General features: G+C 38.0%; 1 protein-coding gene across 1 annotated transcript; it reads right to left on the reverse strand.

The window, feature by feature from the left end:
- Positions 1-23477: 23477 nt before the first annotated feature.
- On the reverse strand, positions 23478-26532 carry LOC141637255 (uncharacterized). The gene is made up of 3 exons (XM_074446819.1): positions 25921-26532; positions 24529-25778; positions 23478-23484 (listed from the first exon to the last, which is right to left on the reverse strand). Exons 1-3 carry the CDS (start codon positions 26530-26532, stop codon positions 23478-23480), a joined length of 1869 nt encoding a protein of 622 aa, XP_074302920.1.
- Between the last annotated feature and the right edge of the window lie 506 nt (positions 26533-27038).

A 27038-nucleotide genomic window follows, 5' to 3' on the forward strand; every position in this document is an offset into this window, starting at 1 on the left:
TGTAAACAAATGTAGAACAAGGAAAGTAAATAGGAATAAAGGTGCAAACAAATGGTAAAAGACACTAGGGGGCCATGGGATCATAGCGGAATCATGGGAAGATAGCCTAAATGGATCACATAGATTGCAAGCATTTATTATTTTTGGAGTCAAGTTATTTTATGTCTTACAATTCCTAAGAAGTTTTGGGTGTTGGAGACGAGTCGGTAAAGACTTTACAACTCCTACAAGTCGACTTAATTCTTCATATTCAACTATATGCATGGTCTAACAAGCCTTGAGTTAGTTTATGACTTACAAGTCTTGTTGAAAGGATAGGAGAATCACGTTAGGTTGGCAATCAAGCATTTCATCAAACATAACATGTGCATAAGTTGAAAGTACAATAAGCAAGCATTCATATGAACTCATTAAGTATAAATTTACCCCATAATTACTCCCATAATCCCCCACTAATCCCTAGTTCAGAGACTACTCACTCATTATCATGGGGAACATGTTAGCAATGGTGTCAAACATCACAACATAATTGAACATGATGATTAAGCAAGGGAATAAAACAAAAGTATAATAAGTAAGTAAAGAGGGATTAAGAAAGTTACCAACTTGGAAAGTAAAGATGAACATAAATAAAGAAGAATCCATGAATAAAGATGGAGACTTGTCACTTAATCTTCAAATATATACCCAAGAGATCCAAATATAAATAACTTGAGATTTAAAGAATAATTGTTGAAAGATTGAAGTGCTTTGTGGAAAGATTAAAGGCTAATCTACTCCTAATCTAATATATGAAAACTTTGCCTACACTAAGAGGGCTTAACCCCAACTAGGAGGACTTAACCCCAAATTTATTACAAACAGGGTATATATAGTGGTACAAGGATTAGGTTAACTAACAGCTTAAATGACGATTAGACCCTTTAATTTACGTCCAAAGCCCTGCAACTCCTGGGAGGGGACGCTCGACCTCTACTTGGAGACAATCATCCTGTATGGGAAGACGCCCGACCTGGCATGTGGGGACGCCCGTCTAGAGCTTGATGGTGCCCGGACGGACTTTGGGTCGCCCGTCCTCAAGGGCTTTTTTTCTTCTTTTTATTTGGTTGCCTCCCAATCCATGGGGATCATTGAGGAGCCATGGGGGTCCTTTGTCATTGCCCATTTCCTTGTCTAATTGACTTAGGCCTTTAGTGTTAGTCTCCTCTTTGATGCTTGGTCGTTATATGTTACCAATTTATCTCTGTTTCACTCCGTCTAGCCAAGTCAGTGCTCTTCTCCTACAAAGGACACCAAACCTCATAGAATATGCATAGAAGAAAGCTAAAGACAAGAAATGATCCTAATGCATACTAAAAAGCATAGGAACTAGGCTAGTTAGGGGACTAAATGTGCGTAAATAGGAGCCACATCAAATATCCCCAAACCGAACCTTTGCTCGCTCCGAGTAAAGAGGTGACTAAACCTATGACCCTTATTTAAACTAATACTACTAAGATAGCTGATGTGAGACGATTAGCGGGTCTCACTCCGCCCCTTCAACTCGCAACAAGACATCTTTGAGGTAAGGTGTCTTCTTGAGAGGCAAGGTGGGGCTTGCCAAAATGGTGATACATCCAAGTATTAAGCACACAAAGTAAGTAATGGATGCATCTACAAAAGAATAGCCACTTTCTTCATCTAAGCGATGGAAATCATCTAAACGGGAAGCAATCTAAGGGTACACATTCCATCATAGATATTAGTTCTCCAAATTACTAAGTCCAAGAGGATACAAACAAATCACCTCCAAGTTGTGTTAAACTAGGCTACTTTCATCTATAATTGCTAAATGCTTTTTACAAGATCCAAATCCCTATGGTGTTAGAAAACACTGTAGGATCGCGGAATTCCCCCTCTTGCCTAGACAAGAAGAAGGGTCTCCCCTCTACACCATGTAACAAAGATAGGATCATCAATGGATAAAAGGGATTCAAAGTGTATGAGTTTTATGATGGTGGTTTGATTTTGGGTTTATTTCCAACCCCCCATTTTTGTAGCATTTGACGATTTAAGAGCATTTCTTGCCCTTTTTTTATGCTTGGCATTTGATACTTTGGCAATTTCAATTTTGCATTTTTGAACATTTTTCAAAGTAACCCCATTTGTAGCAAGGGTACTTCTATTAAAGCATAGGATTCTATTTTTGCTCCTTATGTCATTGATATAATTTGCAAACATTTGATTTTGATTTGGTATGTGAAGTCATTTTGATGTTTTTGTGCCCATTCCCTTTTTGTTGACAAAATGATGATAGAAGTGCAAGGACGGTTGCATGGCATCAAGGGTCACCTTGGAATAAACGGTAGCTAAGGAGTTATCACGCCACAAGGCACTCTTGACTAGGCCTTTGACCATGGGACAAAAGATACTAGTATGACACATCCTAGCGTGTCTTGGGAGTATTCTAGCAAACAATGTTTGAAGGAGAAAAATTATCCACAAGGGTCTTATATACACTTGTCAAGCTTCCCAAATAGGCATTTTCACAAAACTTCTACCATGCAAACTACATGCTATGATGTAACTAACATATATACAACTCTAATGCATATGCTTTTATCAACTAAAAATGCCATATAATCTTTATGCAACTACTAACAACACATAGATACACAAACCACAACAAAAAAAATACACCACATCCTCCTTGACAAGTAAGCACATCCTCCTCATATGAATAATGAAAAGAAATGGAAGGGAAATAGGTATTAGAGAGATCATACCAAGTGGTCTTCACATTCCCTTGCTAATGCCTCAAATGAAGTGTCGTATCTATATGAGAAGAGAACAAAAACACAAGTATATACAATTCTACACTACTAAACTAAAGAACATGTTTTTTAGTTTTTTCGCAATTTTTCAATTTTTAAGTATTTTGGAATATAATTTCTCATCCCCCATTTTATTTTGGACATTGTCCTCAATGTACATGTAGGAGTAGGAATAAAAAGAAATACATGTTTTTGGATTTTTGAATTTATGGAAATGAAGTACAAATGCAATGTTATGACTTGAATGAATGCATGCTCTAAGTAAATGTAATTCTATATGTCAAATATAACAAATGTATGCAATCTAAACTACGCTAAATGATGCATGCTTCCTATTGAATTGGAAGCTAATTTGAATTAGCTTACGTCACCTATGATCAAACCTCCCCAAACCGATTTAAGCACTATTTCTAGTGTAGAAAGGAATTGGTTTGGTCATTAGTGACTATGCATGAATGCAAGTTTAACTATATGCAACTAACTACAAGAAACATGTGATATACATTACAATGCAAGCTATATTAATATGCAAGGGTGATATGAAATATTTTACAAATGCAAGTCTATTCTAAAATGCAATGCAACTATACATGCGAGATAGGGAAAGAAGAGGTATCATACAAAGGAGGTGGCATGGCCAAGTGTCTCTAGCCATTGTATCCTTCATCATCATCATCATCATTGGGTCCTCCATACCCACTATGCCCTCCTTGCTCTATGTAACCTCCTCCTTGGTTGTGGTATCCCCCACCTTGGTCGTCAAATTCCCCTCCTTGGTTGCCATAGTTTAGTAACAAGAGGTGTGTTTGAGCCCATGATGGAAGAGGGCCTCAAGGATTGACGTACCCTTGTTGTGCCATGTTGTAGTAGGAGCGGTATTGGGCCAAGAAATTGTCAACCCGTCCATCGTGCACCCCAAGTTCAACACGTTGCATGAGTCTACGGGCCCTATACACCTCTTATTAATATAACTTTGGTGGGTTAACCATTTTAACCGATTCTACAATTAGAACTCTCGGTTGATGAATTTATGTTAAGTTCATCTTAGCCCGAACCTATAGGGACAACGGTCCTTCTAATACTTTCGTTGAGATCAACCAAATTTCGAAATGTAATAACATTTTATTACCCCACGTCAATAGAGAGCACCCCGAAAGATCGTATTGTACCCTTATGAAATTGAGATTCATGGGTTCCTACTATTTGGTAAGGCTAAGTCTCAATCTTTAAAATGTGTGAGGTCGAGTCAATTCATTATCTATCAAAATTAAGTGAACTAAATTATTGAACTAACGATAATTATAATTGGCACGGTCGAATACTTGATATGATCTGCATGTCTTGTTTATGGCGATTTGGCAATGCATGCAACATATAATGAAAAATGCATAAGCAATAAATAAATTTCATAGTATGGCATTCCTAAAATAGAAAATCAAATAATCTATTAAAAATTCGGAAACCAACTCCTTTGGTCCCTTGAACTTCAAATGGCATGCTTCCTAAGGACTCCGTCTTATCGGAACGCCTTTCCGATTGGTACCATCTTGAAGGAACTCCGGAATTACAAATAATAATAAAATACATAGTTATTCCTATTATACATTTGTAATATGAAAAACCAGTAAAAATAAAAGTGATACGAGATCACATTAAAATTACAACCGGACCGGTATTCCCTTACATTACGGGTAATACCGATTAAAACTAAGGCCATACTAAGATAAATTACATAATTCAAAATTACATAAATAAAATATGACATTCATCAATAAAAATGCAACATTATTATATGTGATTAACATGCCAAATCGCCCTGCTAAAACCTTATATCGTATATAATCCGGTTCTATGGAAATATGTGATAATAACTTATTACAATCCAGGAGAGGGTATGACTGGCTCAGGTCTTCTCAACCAATTCAGAATTGGACTAGCATTGTCTGGAATAATTGGAATATACCCAAGCACTCTATTATAACCTGAATTACTATGAATGGAGGGCTGAATGTCAACGAAAAATTGTTCAAGATTGGTTGTTGTACTGATGATTTATGTTGTCTTTGCAACATGGCTATTGAGACCACTGATCATCTGTTTCTGTACTGTGAGTATAGCTGCAGGGTCAGAAAGGAAGTTGAAAAATGGACTGGCAGGTCTATCCCTTCTGTCAGTGTACTGCTAAATGGAACTAGGAAGTCTGCTCAGTGGAAAATATTGGTTGCTATTCTGAATGTTGTTTACTACAACATTTGGATGCAGAGAAATAGAGCTCGAATTAATGTCATGATGATGAGGCCTCAATTTGTAGTGTAGCCAAGCAAATCGAAACTGGGGTCAGGAGGAGGATTAAGTTCAAGGCTGCCCAGAACATTGATCAATTTACTTTAGGGTGGATGATAAATTTAGGAGTGTAATGCTTTCCTTTTTTTTCTCTTTGAAGAGTCTTGTTTGGCTCTTTGGTTGTACTTAACATTTTGTTTACCTGTTGATATATATTTTACTCACATTTCACCAAAAAAAAAAAACTTATTACAATCTCAAATCAATACTTAAATCAAATTTAAGCCCAAGTTAATTATCCTAACTCTCTTAGGACTTAAAAAATAGTCTTTAATCAATTTTTGACAATGAGTCTACTTGGTTTTCTATTATTGCTTATTAAACTTCTCTTAATCATAACAATTAGGAAATAATTCCCAATAAATAATAAAAATTTGGAAAGAATTCGAAATCACAATTTTGTAAATTCTGGAATATTACTAAGATTCCAAAAACTCAATAAAATTTGCCCACTATATATTTATAATTCACTTCATTAATAAATCGTATAAATCATAACTTTTACCATTTAATTTCAAATTAAACATAAAAATTTTGGAAAAATCAAAATCAAAATTTTGAATAGTCTTGAAAAATTTCCAGAACCTGGAAATGACAAAATTTTAACCAAAAATTTCGAATTAATTTTTATGATTAATAAAGTTGCCCTTTTATCGATTTTATCACATAAAAATCAATAAACATACCAAATCAATCAAAATTAATCATGCAACTTTAGATCTGATGTCCATATTATATATACAACATTAGGAAAAAAATTCATGCCATAAAATTCACTTTAGCTATTTTTGCTAAAAATAGTCACTATTTATATCATTTTAACTATTCAAATTATAAATCATGCATAATAAATCAAATTTATCTCAAATTTCACATACAATCTGTAAACTATGCATGTGACATCATATTAAAATTTCGTGGCCTGTTTCGAAGTTTATCTATTTTTAGTCATTTAACTTCCATTTATAGCATTTTTATCACATAAAAACATAAATCATGCAATATTAATCACATTAATACGAAATTTACATACAATAAGTAAAATATGCATGTGAGGTCATTATAAAAATTCATGGTCAGTTTCAAAGTTTAACTATTTTTAGTAAATAAATGTTTGTTTTACTCATAAAATGTGATTATTTCACTAAAAATCATTAAAATAAGCAAAAATCATCCATAAATCATCAAAATGACCTAAAAATATTTTAGGACCAGAATATATTACATGCAAAATTTTTTCGTGATTTATCATTATAAATCTAAAATATCTAGTATTAATTAAGTTACATTTAACTCGGAAAAACCAAACCGATTATGCATGCAACACCAAAGCTGTTGATGCCAATTGTTAGGTTCAAATACCCCTATTAGACTCATCTAATTCATTTGAAAAATTACCCATAATTTATATTTATGTGGATCTAGTGCATGCATAACAAAATAATGAAATAAGGAAGAAAATCGAGTTTCCTTACATTGTAAATGTACCGTAATTTTGGGCAGAAGTAAGGTCTCCTGCCTTCACTTGTTCTTGAGCTTATATGTTATGGATGATCCTCCAAAATCTCAAGTATAGTGATTCTCCTCTTGTTGCACCCAAAACAATTACCCTTAAAAAACTAATATACTAATTAACTAGATTAATATATTAGATGTCCTTAATAATTCTAATAATACTTATATTACTACACTAGTAATATTATATATAGTAATATTAGAATTTGTTGAACAATTAATCAAGGTTTCTAAACTATTTTAGAGAGATAATGTGATAATGTGAGAATGTAAATGAATGATTAAATTGCATCAATCAAAATTGAGAACATTTTGCTCCATTTTGTAGAGGGGAGCCGGTTAGGGGTTCAAGAAGGCCAATGCATGGCCTTCACCCTTTTGCTTTTTCTCTTTTCTAAATATTAGGAGTGTAAGGCTAGAGAATTAGGTAATCATCGTGTTTCATTTTAACAATTAAAATAAAACACCCACTAACCTCAAAAACCCTCTAATTTTCGGTCCACACATAAAATGGACATCCATTTTATGTTTGTCATTTTGTCATTTGTAATAAGGTAGGTCATGTGTCATAAACCATGCCCATAGATATTTCAATGCATATTTAACCCTTAAATATCATTTTATAACAAGTAAATTACTTGTGACAATTTAACTAGTAATACATGATTACAATTATTAAAATGGGTCATACAAATATAATTCACAAAATTTTGCAATTATAATTAATCAATCATTCTTAATTCAATTCTTTCATAAACAATAATCAATTTTAGTAATAAAATCTTTTAATAACTAAAATGAATCTTATTTAATCAAATTACAATAAGATACAAATATTCTCACTTACAAATGAATTGTTCAAATTTAAGCAATTTAATTAACTGTATCGATATACAATTAATTAACTTATCTGTTAAGGGAATTGTCCTATAGGTGTGACATTAAGGGATCAACTGATCACCACCATCAAACGACAGTAATGTCAAACTCTAGTTAGCCAATCATTAGCGATTAGTGTTGATTAGTTGACTATATAATTGAATCATCCCTTACGTATTCATATCATGAGATTTAAACATGTGTTCGCACTATTGTTGTGGACACTGGTGAAATATGGCGTGTTCATCAATTAAAGTACTTCCTTTGAGCTTTGAATACCTCCCATCAAAGTTGAATCCGGGGCAAAGTGCATTACTAAAATTGTTATTAGCCCACCCATCACAAAAGTTTTGATTTGAGCAATCCCCTTTGAAAAATCATTGAGCCTTGTAAGCATCTCAAGGGGTGTATTGAAGTTGAAGGGCTTTATCCCTTGCACATTCAAGTAGGACTCGAGGTAAGTCAAGTCTAGAAGGGTGCACTTGTCTTGCTCTACCCTTCCTAGAATGGTCCCGGCAATGTATCTTTCGCTAATACGAATCACCGGGTGTTGGATAGCAAAAGTGTAGCATCGTTTGAAAGAACTAAATTCTCTCCCGGAAATGGCCCCCCAAAGGTGGCCGATAGAGAGGTCGGAGGGTTTACCGGTGTCTTTCTTTGGTACCTTAAGACCAAAGATTTCCACAAAGTTCTCTAAGGTTATCCTATGAGACATATTACATAGGCGGAATTCCATACCGACATCTTTTCGTCGATTAGCAACAACACGGAGGCTATATAGAAATTCTAACGTGAGGCTAAGTTCGGTGTCTTCATGAGCATAAAACATCCTTTCAAGAGCCAAGCCATTGAAAAACAACTTCGTTTGTTGCCTTATACCAAGTATTTCCAACACATCAAGAATAATGAATTGAGTAGGCTCGTAACTCTTACCTAGTAACTCCTTAATTCGTTGACGGTGTGTATCTTCGACGAAATGCACTTCCGGAAAGTGCTCAAGTTGTTCAACACCCGGTATCTCTTCATTCTCTTGGACCCTTGCCTCTCGTGAGGCGGTTAAGGAAGTCCCCTTTCGGCGTTTGGATCCTGAATTGCCGGTCTTCTTGTTTTTGATCCTTAGAAACATTCTTGCTTGACGTGGTTGGTAAGAACTTTTGATGAAAAACCTTGTATTGATGTTTTTCTGATGGGGTTTTGTGGGGAGATTGTGGAGAAGATGATGAGATGTGGTTGTGTTGATGGTAAGATAAGGGAATAGGTATGGTAGGGGAGGCGAATTTATCTAAGAAGCATGCTGGGATGAGCGGGCTGGGGGTCGGGTTCGGGCATGTTGAGGCTCAGCCCTGTATTTTTCTTGTGTAACCCGGGCGTCCTGGAGTCGGCTCGAGGTCCCTCCGTATGGGACGGGCGTCCTGAGAATAGGTCGAGCATTTTTTATGACAGGACTCTTTCTTTGTTTCCCCCAGCTGCGGGTCGAGTGTCCTCTGAATGGGACGGGCATCCTGCCTCTGCTCTTGTCAAAATTAAGGCTTATGTTAAGCCTTTCATTGAACCCTTTGTGATCCCTTCTTATCATCGTGCCCTTTTCTTAAAAATGGCTTAAAGAGTAGATAAGAACTCTCCCTCACAACTCTCATGTAAGGACTAAAGGACAAATATAACTAATCTAAAATGCAACCACCATTATGATGCATTGTAAGGCTTAGAAAGAGTATATTACAAATGGTGGTTTAAGATAGGACTCCACCAAACTAAGTTGAAATGAGAAATGCCATTATCCATAGAGCTCAATGATCTCAATAGTTGATCAAACGCTTGTGAATGGTCCTCAAGTAAGTATGAGTAAGTCTTGAACCATTTCAAAATAGAGTAGGCCCAATCCATGAGAGGCCTTTCTTTGAATGCTTTCCCTTTCTCCTTTTCTTTGTCATAATGGCCTTCCCAGCTCTTGCAACTAGCAAACTTCAGATTCTTGGCATAGAGGGTTTTCCGGTTACTCCTATTTCTTTCAAATTTGACGACGAAAGTACTTGGACTAATGAATCCTACATGAATAGGAGGTGAACTCTTATGGCATTGATGAAGGGGTAACTTAGGAGTTGGGATTGTGGGTGCCAAGTTTTCGCAAATAGGCTCCCGCTTAGATTTATCCTTGAGCTTCTCCACAAAGAAGTTTGTGTACGACAATTTGACTTTCATGAGAAGGTCCATAACGTCATCTCCAACTATCATGGGTTCCATAGTGGGTGTGAGAAGTTCCTCATGTTCAATAATGAAGAGACATTCTTCCTCTTCATTAAAATAGTCTTCAAACTTCTCAAGGATGGGTTCCTCAAGTGAGGAATCTTCACAACTCCATTCATCAATTGAGTCCATCTTTTCCTCATCATCTTCTTCCATAGATTCGTCATCATACAAATCATAAATAGGGGCTTCACTCCTCTTCATTAACTCTTTCTCCATCACCTTAATGTTCACCTCAAATGTAACACCCTCATACACACAAAGGCTAAGAGTATTTTGTTTAATCAACCTCATATCTTCTTCCTCAAAGACCACACTTTCATACTCACAAGAGCTCAAGGAGATTGGCTCTTCCAACTTCACATCTTCTACGTCAAATGTTATTCCTTCATATTCACATTTATGATCAATGCTTAAGAATTCGTGAGGAGGGGTTGCTTGGGTTGTCTTCATTTGGGCAATTTGAATTGCCAACTCCTCACCAGGGTAACAATGCTTTGAAGAACATTGTTCCTATTTTGAGTCTCTTCTAACACTTGTGTGAAGATGTTTTGTTGGTCTCCCATCATTTGGAGAACTATATTTTAAATGTTACTGTTGGGCTCCTCTTTTTGTTGTGTGTGGGTGTGAAAGTAGTCATATTGTGGCATTTGAAATTGGTTGTAAAATAAGTCTTGGGTGGATGGTTGTTGTGGATATTGGATGTGGGGATTTTGGTGGGAAAAGTTAGGGTAGTAGTTAGGATTTCCATTGTATGAGTTGTAAGCTAGGTTTGTGTTGACTTGCTATTCAAACTCCCCATAACCATAGTCATACTCTAAAGGTCCACTAAATACTCCATGTATCAAGTCTTGAGCCATAATCATAGCTAAGACAAGGAAACAACTACAAGCATAGACACTAAAATAAAACGGTAAGAACGACCTTGGGGAACAACGACACCATTTTGATGGTGAGCGAGTCATTGTTCACTCAATCAAACACATTTATATTCTCAACAAACAACTAGATAGTGGTTAAGTCGAGGTCAATCCATGGGACTGTGTGTTTTTGGTTCTAAGTATATCTATCTCAATCTATGCTAGATTCACAAATATTGAGATTTGAAGTTGTGTTCTAAATATAACAAGTAAATGTAAACAAATGAAGAACAAGGCAAATAAATAGGAATGAAGGTGCAAAAAAATGGTAAAAGACACTAGGGTGTCATGGGATCATAGGAGAATCATGGGAAGATAGCATAAATGAATCACATAGATTGCAAGCAATTATTATTGTTGAAATCGAATTAGTTTATGTCTTACAATTCCTAGGAAGTTTTGGATCTCGGAGCCGAGTTGGTCAAGACTTTACAACTCCTACAAGTCGACTTAATTCTTCCTATTCAACTATATGCATGGTCTAACAAGCCTTGAGTTGGTTTATGTCTTACAAGTCTAGTTGAAAGGATAAGAAAATCATGCTAAGTTGCCAATCAAACATTTCATCAAACATAACATGTGCATAAGTTGAATGTACAATAAGTAAGCATTCAAATGAACTCATTAAGCATAAATTTACCCCATAATTACTCCCCTAATCCCCCATTAATACCTAGTAGAAAGACTACTCACCCATTATCATGGTGAACATGTTAGCAATGCTGTCAAACATAACAACATAATTGAACATGATGATTAAGCAAGGGAATAAAACAAAAGAATAACAAGTAAGTAAAGAGGGATTAAGAAAGTTACCAACTTGAAAAGTAAATATGAACATAAATAAAGAAGAATCCTTGAATAAAGATGGATACTTGTCACTTAGTCTTCAAACATATACCCAAGAGATCCAAATGTAAATAACTTGAGATTGAAAGAACAAATGTTGAAAGATTGAAGTGCTTTGTGGAATGATTAAAGACTAATCTACTCCTAATCTAATCTAAGGTAACTTTTCCTACACAAAGAGGGCTTAACCCAAACTATGAGGACTTAACCCTAAATTTATTATACAGAGGGTATATATAATGATACAATAATTAGGTTACTAAGGGCTTAAATGACGATTAGACCCTTTAATTTACGTCCAAAGCCTTGCAAGTCCTGGGAGGGGACGCTCGACCTCTACTTGGAGACAATCATCTTGTATGGGGAGACGCCCGACCTGGCATGTGGGGACGCCCGTCTAGAGCTTGAGGGTGCCCGGACGGACTTTGGGTCGCCCGTCCTCAAGGGCTTTTTTTCTTCTTTTTATTTGGTTGCCTCCCAATCCATGGGGATCATTGAGGAGCCATGGGGGTCCTTTGTCATTGCCCATTTCCTTGTCTAATTGACTTAGGCCTTTAGTGTTAGTCTCCTCTTTGATGCTTGGTCGTTATATGTTACCAATTTATCTCTGTTTCACTCCGTCTAGCCAAGTCAGTGCTCTTCTCCTACAAAGGACACCAAACCTCATAGAATATGCATAGAAGAAAGCTAAAGACAAGAAATGATCCTAATGCATACTAAAAAGCATAGGAACTAGGCTAGTTAGGGGACTAAATGTGCGTAAATAGGAGCCACATCAAATATCCTCATCCTTGAGTACACATCATCTCCCATCAAACCGAACACTCTCATTAGAATGAATAAAGAACCAAGTCAATGTCCCCTTCTCTACTCCAGCTCTCCACTCCTAAATCTTAGAATCATGAGCCTGTTTCTTGCGACTATCATCATAAAGATCCGGTTGAACTGTCAAATCTCCCCTAGTATCCCTCTTCTGGATCACATGTATCCCCATCTTGGTCATTTCATCTTTTGAACTCATCAATGAAATAGCTGTGCATAGAGAATGCACACTCTTCCAGCGCGACGTATCGGCCACAACATTAGCTTTCACTTCATGGTATATAATATCCATGTCATAGTCTCCTATGAGCTCCATCCACCTCCTCTGTTTCATGTTCAACTCCTTCTAAGTAACGATGTACTTTAAACTCTTGTGATCAGAAAACACCTTAAAGGTCACCCCATATAGATAGTGTCTCCAAATCCTGAGAGCAAACACAACTGCACCCAACTCTAGATCATGTGTCGGATAGTTCCCCTCATAAGACTTCAATTCCCTAGAAGCATAAGCAATGATTGTCCTGTTCTGCATCAACACATAACCCAACCCGTTCATCGAAGCATCTGTATACACCTCGAAATTCTCAACCCCTTCAGGTAAAGCTAAGACTAGAGCTGTGGTCAAACGCTTCTATAATGTTTGGAACGCCATCTCACAACTTTCATCCCAACGAAACACGTTCTCTTTCCTCATCAAAGCTGTCATAGGTGTGGCAATCTTTGAAAAGTCCTTCACGAACCTTCGATAGTATCCTGCCAAACCCAAGAAACTCCTGATCTCGGCCACATTCTTTGGTGCCTCCCAGTTACATGCCGCCTCAATCTTATAAGGATTCACAGCTACACCCTCTTTAGAGATCACATGGCCCAGAAATGCCACTTTCTCTAACCAAAACTCACACTTAGGCAACTTAGCATATAATTGGTCATCAGGTAAAGTTTGCAACACCAATCGTAAGTGCTCCTCAAGCTCCTCCTTATTCTTGGAAAAGACTAATATGTTATCTATAAATACCACACAAACTGATCCAAATACTGGATGAAAACCCGATTCATCAAATCTATAAACACTGCTGGCGCATTAGTAACCCTATACGGCATCACCACATACTCTTAATGATAATACCTCGATCGAAAAGCTGTCTTTGGTATGTCTTCATCCCGAATCCTCACCTGATGGTACCCCGACCTTAGATCAATCTTCGAAAAGACATCGGCTCCACTCAACTGGTCAAAAAGATCATCTATCCTTGGTAAAGGATACTTGTCCTTCACTGTGAGATGGTTCAACTCTCTATAGTCGATACACAGCCTCAAACTCCCATCTTTCTTGTTTACAAACAAGACTAGTGCACCCCACGGCGATACACTAGGTCTAATGTACCTCTTGTCCACCAACTCATTCAACTATTTCTTTAGCTCCTATAACTCCTTATGACCCCATACGGTACGGGGCATTAGAGATTGGTCCCATCCCTGGTTTCAACTCCACACTGAAATCGATCTCCCTCTTCGGCGGTAAACCTGGTATCTCATCTAGAAAAATATTTGGAAACTCCCCACTACTGGTATCTCAGCTGATGTTGGTTCCACCATACTAGTATCTTTCACATGGCATAGGATCAAAGGACACCCTTTCCTTAAGTAAGACTTCAATGTCACCGCTGTAATCACTTTGAATTTGGGTTTGATAACAAACCCACGATAAGACACACTAGCCCCCTTAGGACCTCTTAAAGAAACTTTCTTTTGGTGACACTCTATTCTAGCCTTATACTTACCCAACCAGTCTATCCCGACTATCATCTCAAAACCATCCATATGAAATTCTAACAAGTCAACTGGAAGATCAACTTGCCCAATAACCATGGACACCCCTCTATACAGTTTTCCACAAGACACTGACTCCCCAGACGGTATAAAAACTTCTTCTTTTACAGACTCAAACCCTCCCAAACCCATAGACTTAGCATGACTTGACGATACAAACGAATGCGATGCCCCCGAATCAAACAAAACAAAGGTAGAAACGTTGTTAACAAGAAAAGTATCGGTGATCACGTAAGCATCATCCTCAACAGCTTGCTTATCCATCATAAATAGTTTTCCACTGCTCTTTTGACCACCACCTTACACTGTACTAGCTGATGTTGAAGGTTTGGCAACTGACACCTGATTGGTATTAGCCTCCGGTCTCTGATAAGAATAACTGCCATTGTAGTTGAACCCACCATTGTTGTTACTCTGCCGTCCTTGGTTATTCCACGACCCAGCTGGTCGGTTGCTAGCATAGCTCTGCGTTGGTCCCTGCGAAAAGCTCCCTTGAGACTGTCTCTGAAAGCCCCTCCCTACTCCACTAGTACACTCATCCTTCTTGTGACCAACACCGCCACAGTTAAAAAACGCGATACCTTAGCTGCTGCCACTACCACGACCATGCCCATAAGAAAATCCTCCACTAAAGCCCGACCTAGAAGAATAAGCCCTTGCTTTATTGTGGTTACCTCGCTTGTAACTAGATTGGACACCGCCAGCACTCTAAGCCTTCCTCTTTTCCGAGCCCTCTCTTTATTTTCCTTGGCCATTTTGACCAATCTCTCAGCCCGTCCAACCCTCTCATATGCCTCCTTCACATCGGTAAGAGTCCCCGCCGGTAGCTTCTCCATAATCTGATAAGTCAACCCTTTCTCAAAGCAAAGTGCTAAGTTCTCATGATTTAGCCCCATATCATCAGCATACCATGCTTTCTAGTTGAACTTGTGATAGTACTCTATTACTGTCATGTCCCCGGTTATCTTAAAAAAATCGAACTCATCACGTAGCTTGCTGCGAACATGCTCCGGAATGAACTCCTGCGTCATAGCTTTCTTGAAATCAGACCACAGAATTGCAGTCTTACCCTGCTTCCTATAGATGTCTAAGGAATTGTCCTTCACCTTATCCCATCATTCCCCGGCTGAATCTCTTAGGTAGAACGCAACTTGTTCTACCTTAAACTCTTCCGGACAATGTACCACTCCTAGGATATTCTCCATCTCATGGTGCCAGTTATCGAGCAAAATCAGCTCACCTGTATCCACATAGGTAGTGGGGTTGAAGCGAGATATCGTAATTCTCATATTGGCAAATTCCACCACGACCTCCTTATTTTTCCTCATCTTCTTGAGAGTTTCAGGAAGCGCGTCTTGAAGCTCAAGCATCTTTGAAATATCCTCGATGCTCATCTCTTAAGCCTTAACATACAAAGCTGATCTCTTTGGCGGCATATCTTTGAGCTATAAAAGGGAGATAAATGTAAGCACATAGCCTACGGCTAAAATCAAATATGACCCGCGCAAAGACGAACTCGGTCGAGTAACCACACATACTAAATCAAGTAGGAGTCACTCAATCGAGTAAAGCTACACACTCGTTCGAGTACCCCAACTCCAGAAGCTGCCCAGAACTGACATAAAACTTACTTGATCGAGTCACATACGTACTCGGTCAAGTACCGGACACTCGATCGAGAACTTCCCTTAGTCAATCGAGTAGCACGACTCCAGAAGCTAGTGCCCAGCACACATACATATATCCAGTCGATCGAGTCAAGCCTACTCGATCGAGTCTACCCTGCTCGATCGAGTTACCCTCACTCGATCGAGTCATGCTCACGTACTATACTACCCGCATACCTTTATACTTTACGTATAAACAAAATCATAAATATGCATCACAACCCCTATTCACATGTTACTAATACCACAACATTATAAATACACTTCGTCATATAAACGTATTCTTACTCATAAAATCATATTCTCATGCAATTACTTCCATCTTTTTCAACCAAATCATCCATTGTAACCACATTCTTCATCCAACTTATGCATATGAACGATAGCAAAAACGTAGTGATCCCATGACACCCCATATTGACCGGTTCAAAGTTGTAAGGGCAACTTTCGCGACTTTAGGACGTCTCCCAAGCCTTTGCATTAGGTCCTAACAACTCCTACTCAGGTTCATTTTAATTTGACTCCCTACATTCATTGGGTTCATTAGTTATAGGTCCCAAAATCGTCGCTCTGTTACCACTTTGTAACACCCCTATACATCAAGGTGCCTTACCAATTCCACCTAGCACATGAGAATGCTACCATCTCGGTTACCCGAGGCATAGTAATCAAAAGTGACCATCAAGAAACGTATTTAAGTAATTAAATTTAAATATGCGTACAACAAAACCAACTGAAAAGTAAAATACAAAGTCTCAAAACAAAAATCCAACTGAAGTAAAAGTGTTATGACAAAACAGCAGAAGACTACGACTCTGACACGTGGTGACTACATCCCCAACTTGATCCCGCACGTATCCAAGATATACCTGCTAAACAACTGATCACCATCCCCGAATGGATCACCACAGTTTTCAAAACATTTAAACGGAGTCAGTTACTACATAAACAATATAAGACAGTACAACGGATAGTTACACAATCACAATCCTCCAACTCCGTCACATCACTAAACATCTGACTACACACTAAAGTGTGCAGTCCTGCCAGAATATCCATCGCAACATATATTCTACACCGCCAGTGGGGGGACCTCAACCTTTCCCACCTAAGCCATGCTCATCTCCATCGAACGAATAACCCATGTGTATTAATGTGCACATCCCCCATGTGACAGGAACCACACAGGGCGAATCAAGGGCGTGAAGCCACTCCCACAAGTGACTTCACTCAGCCGAGGGCACACCTCACGAACCACTGACAAACACAACCAACCACAATACCAATGTAAATAATATCAATACCAATTATCGATACAATTAACATGTCAATCAATCAAACAAACTGTCTTATAACATTTACACAGTCACCTGAGTAGGGACACCCTACCTGAAATAATATCACCAACCTTCTTGAAGTAAACCTCTCAAGACTCGGATTTTGACTGAAACTGACTCGATTTGGACAGTGAATGGGACTGTTTAATTGGGATAAAAGGACTAAAAAAACCGAACAGAAACTCTGAGGACTGCAATCGAACAGTCGACAGAACTGTTTGGAACAACAGAATTCAGAACTCTACAATCGAATAGAGTAAAAGGCGTGATTGGGATATGACTTAATCCAAGCACTAAGCCACTAGATTAAGCCTAAGAGAAATTTCAAGCACTAAGCAAAGAAATTACCCAAACCTCAAGCACTAAGCAAAGAGGACTATTCAAGCACTCAGCAAAGAATAGGTTTTGATGAAGAAAACACTTGGTTTCTTACTCATTCTTTAATTCACTCAATCTGATTTTTACGTGAGGAAAAGCCTTGCTTTTATAGGCCAAGCCAATCAATCCTATCCATCCATCTAATCCTAGCATCTAACGGCTCTGAAGCACCTAGGAAAACCGGTACAAAAGTGGCCCAAGGCCTTACACAAAGTTCTTACACAAGTTGAAAAACAAATGCATAAAAACAAGAAAAGTAAACTAATAAGGACAATGATTATTTGGACTCCTTGGAAGCTTCAAATGGTCCTCATACCATCCGAAAAAGAGCCTTGGAGTAGCCATCATAGAATCAAACAAAAGCCCTTACACAAGCCTTACACAAATGTAAGAGTGAAAGCGACATGTGGACCTTCCTTGAAAGCGACATTTGATCTTCATTTGAAAATGATAAAACAGCCCTCTTGGACTCTCTTGGACGACCAACCAACTCTTATTTAGCCTAGGATTGTCTTGATTTATTTAACTAGAAAGAATAGGACCATTTGGAAGCGAACTAAGGTCGATTGTTGAAAACCGATAAACTCGTTACTCGGTTTTGTCTCGTGACTTTATCTTAGTTCGGATCCTTATTTAAATAAAAGTCCCTAGCCAAAAAGTCTCCAAATTCATTAAAGAATTGAGACATGACAAATTTACCGTGCCTTCTTAGACGGATTTTGGAGTTTGGACCTCGTTTTGCGTGAAGGATCAAAATCGGGTGGAAGCATGGTTTAGGCGTGGCTCCTTTTGCTTCAAACTCTCCCTCTTGAAAAGGACTTGTCCTCAAGTCCTCGACATCACCATCCTTGACCTTCTCATAGTATTGACTTAAGTCCTCAACATTAAAGATGACACGGATGCCCAAAAGAACCAACCCAATTGAACTAGGACTCGGGTTTTCGGACAAGGACTCGAAACCGAAGCAATGGATGGGTATGCATTTTATGAAATAAGGACTGAAACTTTGGACGGACAAGGGAGAATTAAACGGTCGACAGAACTGTTTAATTCTTACAAAGAACTCTAACATGAAAACAATTTGCTTGAGTTCGGTGAGCTTGAGAGGACCTCTTCCACTTGCCATGGACCATTCTTCTCCTTGCCTGACAACCCTTCTTGCTGAAATGTATCCACACGGGATCTCCGGGATCAAATACTTTGGTTTGCATAGGACTCTTGGACCTTTCCTCCCAAGTCTCATTGTCCTCCTTGTTTTGAACATGGATTGAGAACCTTTCCTTGACTTGCTCTTTACCAACATGACATCCTTTGCTAGAGCAAACAATTAGCATGATTTCTTGCATTAGGAAAGCCATCTTGTCAATGCTACTAGTTTCACTTTCAATCCCAAACGAATTTGTGAAATTTGGAATAGAGAAAGTAGGATAATCACATTGCAAACCATTGAAAGTTTCCTCGGTTTGATCATTGGTGAACGGCTTCCCTTTAACTCGTCCCTTGGAATCATTCCACTTGAGATTGCTTTGTTTAAGTGGGCATTCTCCTACCTTGCCATCGGAGTTGTATATATCACGGCTGCCCAAATGAGGTTTAGGGACCTCGGTCATCAACTCCATGGTGGTACTTGGTGAAACATCTTCATAGAGTTTGATCAATCTTTGAACTTTGGTAGGGAATGGTTCCCCTTGCTCTTTGGACATATCTTTGGTAGGGAAAACATGGACATTCTCCATACCACTCACCTCTTGATTTAGCACCTCAATGTGATTAGTAGATGCTTTCCAAGTAACCAAGCCAAGACCCATACCCGTTTCCGCCAAATCATCACCCATTTCCTCAGGACCCATTTCTTCCATATCCTTATTACACACAAGGATCTCATCATCACCCCAATGCACTACCTCAAATGTGTTAAGAGCTTTCTTTGTTGGACATTCTTTAGCAAAGTGACCAAAGCCTTGACATTGACAACATTTTTTGAGGGTAGTGACCTTTTTTTGTGAGGTTTCGGTTTCCTTACCCTTGTCAAGAGTTGTGGTTTCGCTTAGAGGGTTTGGTTTAACAACCTTGGTCACGGTTTGAACCTTCTGGGGGACTGTTTTGGAGGACAATATTGTGGTGATAGGCTCATTCATTTCGGTTTTGGGTCGGGGTTTATGAGGGACTATTTTGGACGACCATTTTGTGGTGGTAGACATGTTTCGGGTGTAGTTTCTAGACATAAACTTTCTCATAAGCTTCTCCTTCAACTTAGACCAAGACTTAATAGGTTCCTTACCATCTCTTCTCCTTTGAAATTTTAAGTTCTCATAACAAAGAGAAGCATGGCCTTTGAGTTTCAAGCTTGCAACTTTAAAAGATTTGTTATCCGAATAATCTTTAAACTCAAAGATTCTTCCCATTGTCTCAAACCAATCTAACCAATCATCGGGGTTTGAACTACCATAAAAATCAGGAATTATTACCTTTAAATCCTTGGTGTGCTCTTGTTGGAAAGCTTTGGCCATAGAATCCTCCAAATCCGAGTTGGGCTCACCTTCATTGACACCTTGAGCAACCTCGTGTTCTCTTTTTCTCCCTATGAACCCACGGCATCTACCTCTGCCCGGTGGTGGTTGTGGTGGTGGTCTTACTCCTCCTCTTGGTAGTGTAGGGACGTTTGCCATCAATGTGGTCATGGATTGCAAGATCAAATCGACATTTGTTGTTAGCCGATTAAACTTTTGTTCAAGACCACTCAATCTCTCTTCACTCATTTCACTCATGGCTATTTTTGTGTTTTTGGATGTGGTTAAGGTTTATGGTGAACTCACAAGAAAACTTCTTCCCAAGACTAACACAACAATGGAATTGTGTTAAACCTTTACTCTGATAACCAATTTGAAGTAAAACTCTCAAGACTCGGATTTTGACTGAAACTGACTCGATTTGGACAGTGAATGGGACTGTTTAATTGGGATAAAAGGACTAAAAAATTCGAACAGAAACTCTGAGGACTGCAATCGAACAGTCGACAGAACTGTTTGGAACCACGGAATCCTGAACTCTACAATCGAATAGAGTAAAAGGCGTGATTGGGATATGACTTAATCCAAGCACTAAGCCACTAGTTTAAGCCTAAGGGAAATTTTAAGCACTAAGCAAAGAAATTACCCAAACCTCAAGCACTAAGCAAAGAGGACTATTCAAGCACTCAGCAAAGAATAGGTTTTGATGAAGAAAACACTTGGTTTCTTACTCATTCTTTAATTCACTCAATCTGATTTTTACATGAGAAAAAGCTTTGCTTTTATAGGCCAAGCCAATCAATCCTATCCATCCATCTAATCCTAGCATCTAACGGCTCTAAAGCCCCTAGGAAAACCGGTACAAAAGTGGTCCAAGGCCTTACACAAAGTTCTTACACAAGTTGAAAAACAAATGCATAAAAACAAGAAAAGTAAACTAATAAGGACAATGATTATTTGGACTCCTTGGAAGCTTCAAATGGTCCTCATACCAGCCAAAAAAGAGCCTTGGAGTAGCCATCATAGAGTCAAACACAAGCCCTTACACAAGCCTTACACAAATGTAAGAGTGAAAGCGACATGTGGACCTTCCTTGAAAGCGACATTTGATCTTCATTTGAAAATGATAAAACAGCCCTCTTGGACTCTCTTGGACGACCAACCAACTCTTATTTAGCCTAGGATTGTCTTGATTTATTTAACTAGAAAGAATAGGACCATTTGGAAGCGAACTAAGGTCGATTGTTGAAAACCGATAAACTCGTTACTCGGTTTTGTCTCGTGACTTTATCTTAGTTCGGATCCTTATTTAAATAAAAGTCCCTAGCCAAAAAGTCTCCAAATTCATTAAAGAATTAAGACATGACAAAAATTACCGGGCCTTCTTAGACGGATTTTGGAGTTCGGACCTCGTTTTGCGTGAAGGATCAAAATCGGGTGGAAGCATGGTTTAGGCGTGGCTCCTTTTGCTTCACTTCTTCTACGAAACCACCTCCTATAATCAATTAATCACATAATTACAATATATCACATAATTAATCCTATTAACCTCCAAATCACCCAATTAGGGTTTTAAACAATATTAACTATTTAACATAAAAACAGTACGAAGATCTTACCCGCAATACGAAGATCACAAAGGTATGATGAACTCCGAAATCCAACAACCCTAGCCCTTGATTTGAGAGCAATGAGTGAAGAGAAGAACGTTGCTTTGTTTTTATTTTGTAAAAAGGTTTAGAAATAAGGTAAAAGTAAAAAGGAACTGACGAAAACTCATTATATAACTCTTCACGCGTTACTATCAAACCCGGCCAAAAACTCGTAAAACCCGACATACTCGATCGAGTAACTAAGGTACTCGATCGAGTACCGCCTACTCGATCGAGTACCCATCAGGCAGAACGTACTCCAGAATACAAAACTAACTTACTCGACAGAGTAAATCCTATTTGATAGAGTACCCAACAAATCATAAATCTAAGGTATTACAACACATCATATGTTTTCACATCAACTTCCCACAAATGTTTCAACTCTTCTATCAACGATTGTAAATAAACATCTAAATGGGATTTTGGGTTCTTAGGACCGGGAAATTAGCGACAATAAGATAAATTATCTTTTCAAACATAACCAAGGTGGTAAGTTGTATGGCATAATCATTACGAGCCAACACGAGTAAGGTTTACCAAATTGGCTGAAAGGGGAAATTCATCTGTACACAAGCCAAGTCGCACATTGTGGGGTTCCTCGGTAAAATCAGGATAAATCTTATCAAAATGCTTCCATTCCTCTCCATGACTCGGATGACACATCCATCCCGGTGTACGAGGATTTTTTTTGTGCCATCTCATTTGTTCGGCAATGTTTTTTGTTGCATACATTCTTTGAACCCTTGAAGCAAGAGGAAAATAAATTAATTGGTTTGGTGATATTGGTTTCTTACTCTTTTCACCCCTCTTATTACCCTTCTTGCCTTTTCTCTTCATATCTACCCCTTTGACATTTTTTGCACTTGTCAAGCAAAGCATCATCTTTCCAACAGAGCATACATCCTTTGGGACATGCATCAACCTTTTGATGTGGAAGCTGAAGGCCTTTAACAACTTTTTTGGTACTATAGAAACTTCGGGTCATTACGTTATTATCGGGGATAACATCCTCAACCGAAGACGCAATACCATCAACGGCATTATATGGCATATTAAACTCACATTTCCAGGTTACTATCCTAGAGGCGGCTTGTAACAATGACATTCTACTCCCTTCATATAAGGGTTTTTCTGAAGCCTTTAACATTTCAAAAAAGGTTTTTGCTTGTGGGTGTGGTTCTTGTTCAATGATAGGTTCGTGGTTGACATTATAATTAAAAGTAGTAAACTCCAAAGCATCAAATACCATATCTCTATATGGGTTCTCATTTTGTTTGATTTGAGGTTGCTCGACAATTGGAGAATATGATTCTCCATGACAAATCCAATTATAAAAATTTGGACAAAACCCATTTGTATAAAGATGTTTTTCTATCTCAATGTGATGTAAATATTTCAAGTATTTGCATTTAGCAAAAGAACACCTAAGTTTATATTCTACCAAATCATATTCATGTTGTTGTTTAGCAAACTCAATAAACTCACGAACCCCCTTTACAAATCTACCGATTGGACGTTTCCTCTTATCTACTCTATCTTCGTACATCCATTTGTGTTCCGATCTCTTCGTTTTAATCTAAAAAGTATTCCAAACAACAATTTATAACAATAAATCATACAACATTATACTGCTTAGTTTACCACCTTCTACTAAAAAATATTCCAAACAAGACTAACAAATGAATAAACTAATATCATACTAACGTTATAATAATTTACCACCTTCAACAATATTAACATTACACAATACAAAATTATACTTAACATTATATTAATTTGGTAAATTCAACAATACTAACATTTGATTAACCTTAATTATACACTACAAACAGTATACAATACTAAAACTGTACTAATTTTTGTCAATTGAGTATACTAACATCATCAAAATCACCAATACATTGTCAATTACAACCCTAATTCAAATAATATTAAAAATTTAACAAAAAAACTCTTATTCATATTCACCCTAATTATTAATTTACACAAACCCTAACTAGTTAACAATTAAAAACAAAGTAAGTATAACATAAGTATACATAAACATCATAATAACATCAAAAAAACTAACTACAATCACAAATTAAACAAACAATACACAAATTAAACTAATAAATTGAAATTTAACATACCTTCAAATAACAAAGGAAATGAAAAGAAAGAAGAGTAGTGTGGTTGTTGGTGGTGTCGTCGGACGGCGGTGGCGGTAAGATCCGTTGTTGGTGGTAGTGTGGTTGTTGGTGGTGTCGTCGTCGTCACGAGGCGACTATGCTTGGTCGTCGCTAAAAATAGTCGCCCGTGCACGAAATTCTTGTAGTGCAAGTCAACACAGTTCTATTTCATACAAAATTGACAATTAGAAGGAAATATAAAGATGATACTAGACAACAAAACTAGTATAATAAATATGTAATACTCCCTCCTATTTCATTTGTTGTTGTTCTTTTCTTTTCATTCAATTTTAATTTAGTTTTGTCCCATTTTTTCTTTTTTTGTATTAACTTTATATGGTTCAAAATCAATTTGATGTGGGGTCTTATATATTTTGTAGTCTAAATTAATTCTCTTAATTTTTGTGTCAAAGAGAAAGGGGAATAACAAATAAAATAAGAGGGAGTAGGAAAAACATTAGTCAAATAAATAAAATACGTAAATGTTTACTTTTTTTTTTCTTTTTTTTTTTGAGACAACAATAAACCGATTATATTATGAAAGACAACTAGTACAAATACATGAAGATGTTCACCTGTAGCCAAACTAACATACCAGAAAGGGTAAATGACAAAAAGGTGGCGAATTTCATGAACTGAATTCCGCCCACATATTGGTACTGGCAATAGCTGTGCCAGAACTACTGATAATTTTCGACATGAAATGGAAAAAGAGACAGAGGTATAGCCCGCTGATTGGGCACGACGCATTGTAATCAGTAGAGCTCTTGTGGATGCCGCCAGAGTAGATGAAGCTTTGATAAAGGTCAGATGATTTCCTCCAGTGAGAGAATTCGAGATGGAGGCATAGTAGCAGTTATTCGAATTCAACTTATCGACCAACACATAGAAACAAAATGCTTCAGAGGTGCTTTTTGGAGGGAATAATGTCGGTATAGGATTTGGTACCAGGGAAGTGGAACCAGTTAAGCTGCGCCATGTTTCCGGAAATTTTTGATGTGAAGAAAAGAGATGATCGGCAAGCTGACATATTCGCAAAGAGTCCACATGACACTGGTGGAAAACTACGGAATTTCGGACAGACCAAATAGCTTGCAGGACACATCCGAAGTAAAGAAGAGGATTATAAGAACCTGATGACTGATGGGAAAGATAAGAAACCAAATCAGCAAGCCATCGAGTAAAAGATATCGCAGCATTTGCTTGTGAGCTAATACCAAGAGCGGAAGATTGCCACACATGCTGAGCAATGGTGCAAGATCGGAATAGATGGTCCGTAGTTTCAGCTGAAGAATCGCATAAATGACAAACTAGACTGATAGGCACACCAAGTTCATTCAGGTTAGTCGAGATTGGCATAATATTGTGAGCGAGCCACCAAAATAACAGTGAAAACTTAGTTGAACCCGGGAGTTGCCAAATGCATGACCATGGAAAACTAGTCAACAAAGATGAAGAAGACATACCAAAAGATTTATGCCAAAGGTACAAATAGACCGTCTTGATTGAGTAGTTACCATCTTCTATAAACTTCCAATAGAGGAAGTCGTCAATACCAGGGAGTGGAGGTTCCATTGCTATAATTAACTTAGCAGTGGAAGGATCAAACAGACGGAAAATAACAGCTGTGTTCCAGTCACCGGAGGGAAGGAGCAAATCAGATAAATCAGGAGTGGGTTCCGTGTCAGTTGTTACACGTCGAAGAGGAATGCACCCTGCACCCAGCGGCTTGCAAACAAGTTTATCTTTTTTTCGTTTCCAATTTTCCAGCAAATAGTCGATCAAATTGCATCCACCGCACGACAAATACCAGACCAAAGAAAAGATGGTTGCGACACACGCGATCTGATTGTAGGGATTGGTAGATCATGACCATATTTAGGAATTAAGTACTTTGTAAGCAAACCTGTAGGATGCGTCTGTAAACGCCAGTAATTTTTAACGAGCAACGCTTGACTCAAAAGGAGGGTGTTTTTAATTCCTAGACCCCCGTTATCTTTAGATGCATGTAAAGTCTCGCGCTTGAGCCAATGTATAGAATGTCGTTTCCAATCATGGCGCCCCAGAAAGCAGCAATTAAAGAATCAATTTTCCGACAAATTCCAAGAGGAAACGGAAGAGCTGCAATCAAGTGATTAAGGGAGGCAAACAAGATGGCAGAAATGACAAGAAGCTTACATGGTTGGCTAAGATGCAGTGAAGACCACGATGTAATACGAGTTGTCAGTTTGTCAATAATAGGATGGAAAACCTGGGAACGATTCCGTGGAATGTCGACAGTAACACCCAAGTAGGTACCGAATGAAGAGGAGCTCTTCATCTTAAGGATAGATCTTAAATGTGATTTAAAATCTGTGGGGGCATTTGGGCTGAACTTGATAAATGACTTGTTGAGATTAATCATTTGCCCCGAAGCAGATTCAAATTCCTTGAAAAGATCCCTTAAAACCTCAAAGGATTCGGGTGTGGCTTTAAAGCAGAGTACTGCGTCGTCCGCATAGAACAAGTGTGAAAAAGTTGGAGCATAGCGCGATATTTTTAATCCCGTAAGCATGTCCTTTTTCTCGGCCTGAGAGAGTTGACGAGATAAAAATTCCATTCACATAATAAAGAGATACGGGGATAACGGATCACCATGTCGAAGTCCACATGTCGGCGTGAAAGAGGAAGATGGTTCTCCATTTATAAGAATTCGATAAGAAACGGTTGATATACATTCCCAGATGAGACTGCGCCATACTCAAGGGAACCGCATTTGACGCATTACCTCCATAAGAAAATGCCATGAGACTCGATCAAAGGTTTACTTTTTCTGCGACGTATGTAAAGATCAATTGAGCAAACTTGGCACTTCCTTTTTGTTTCCCTTCACCATGTTGGCGTGCCAAATTGGATGGTAAACTTTTTATATGTTGCTTGAAACAATATCAGATCCCATGCAACTTTTGTCATATCCATAGTAACTTATAAATATTTTATGTACCATCATACCTTTCAAGTTTAACTTTGTAAGACAACACCACCTTGTTTCTACAATTCTTCATCATACCTTTTAGAAGTAAGTGAAACTTTTATTAAGTCGTGCTTCTTTCTATATCCACTCAC

The sequence above is a fragment of the Silene latifolia genome, unplaced genomic scaffold, assembly GCF_048544455.1.
Source record: "Silene latifolia isolate original U9 population unplaced genomic scaffold, ASM4854445v1 chrun_scaffold_16, whole genome shotgun sequence".
NCBI lineage: Eukaryota > Viridiplantae > Streptophyta > Magnoliopsida > Caryophyllales > Caryophyllaceae > Silene > Silene latifolia.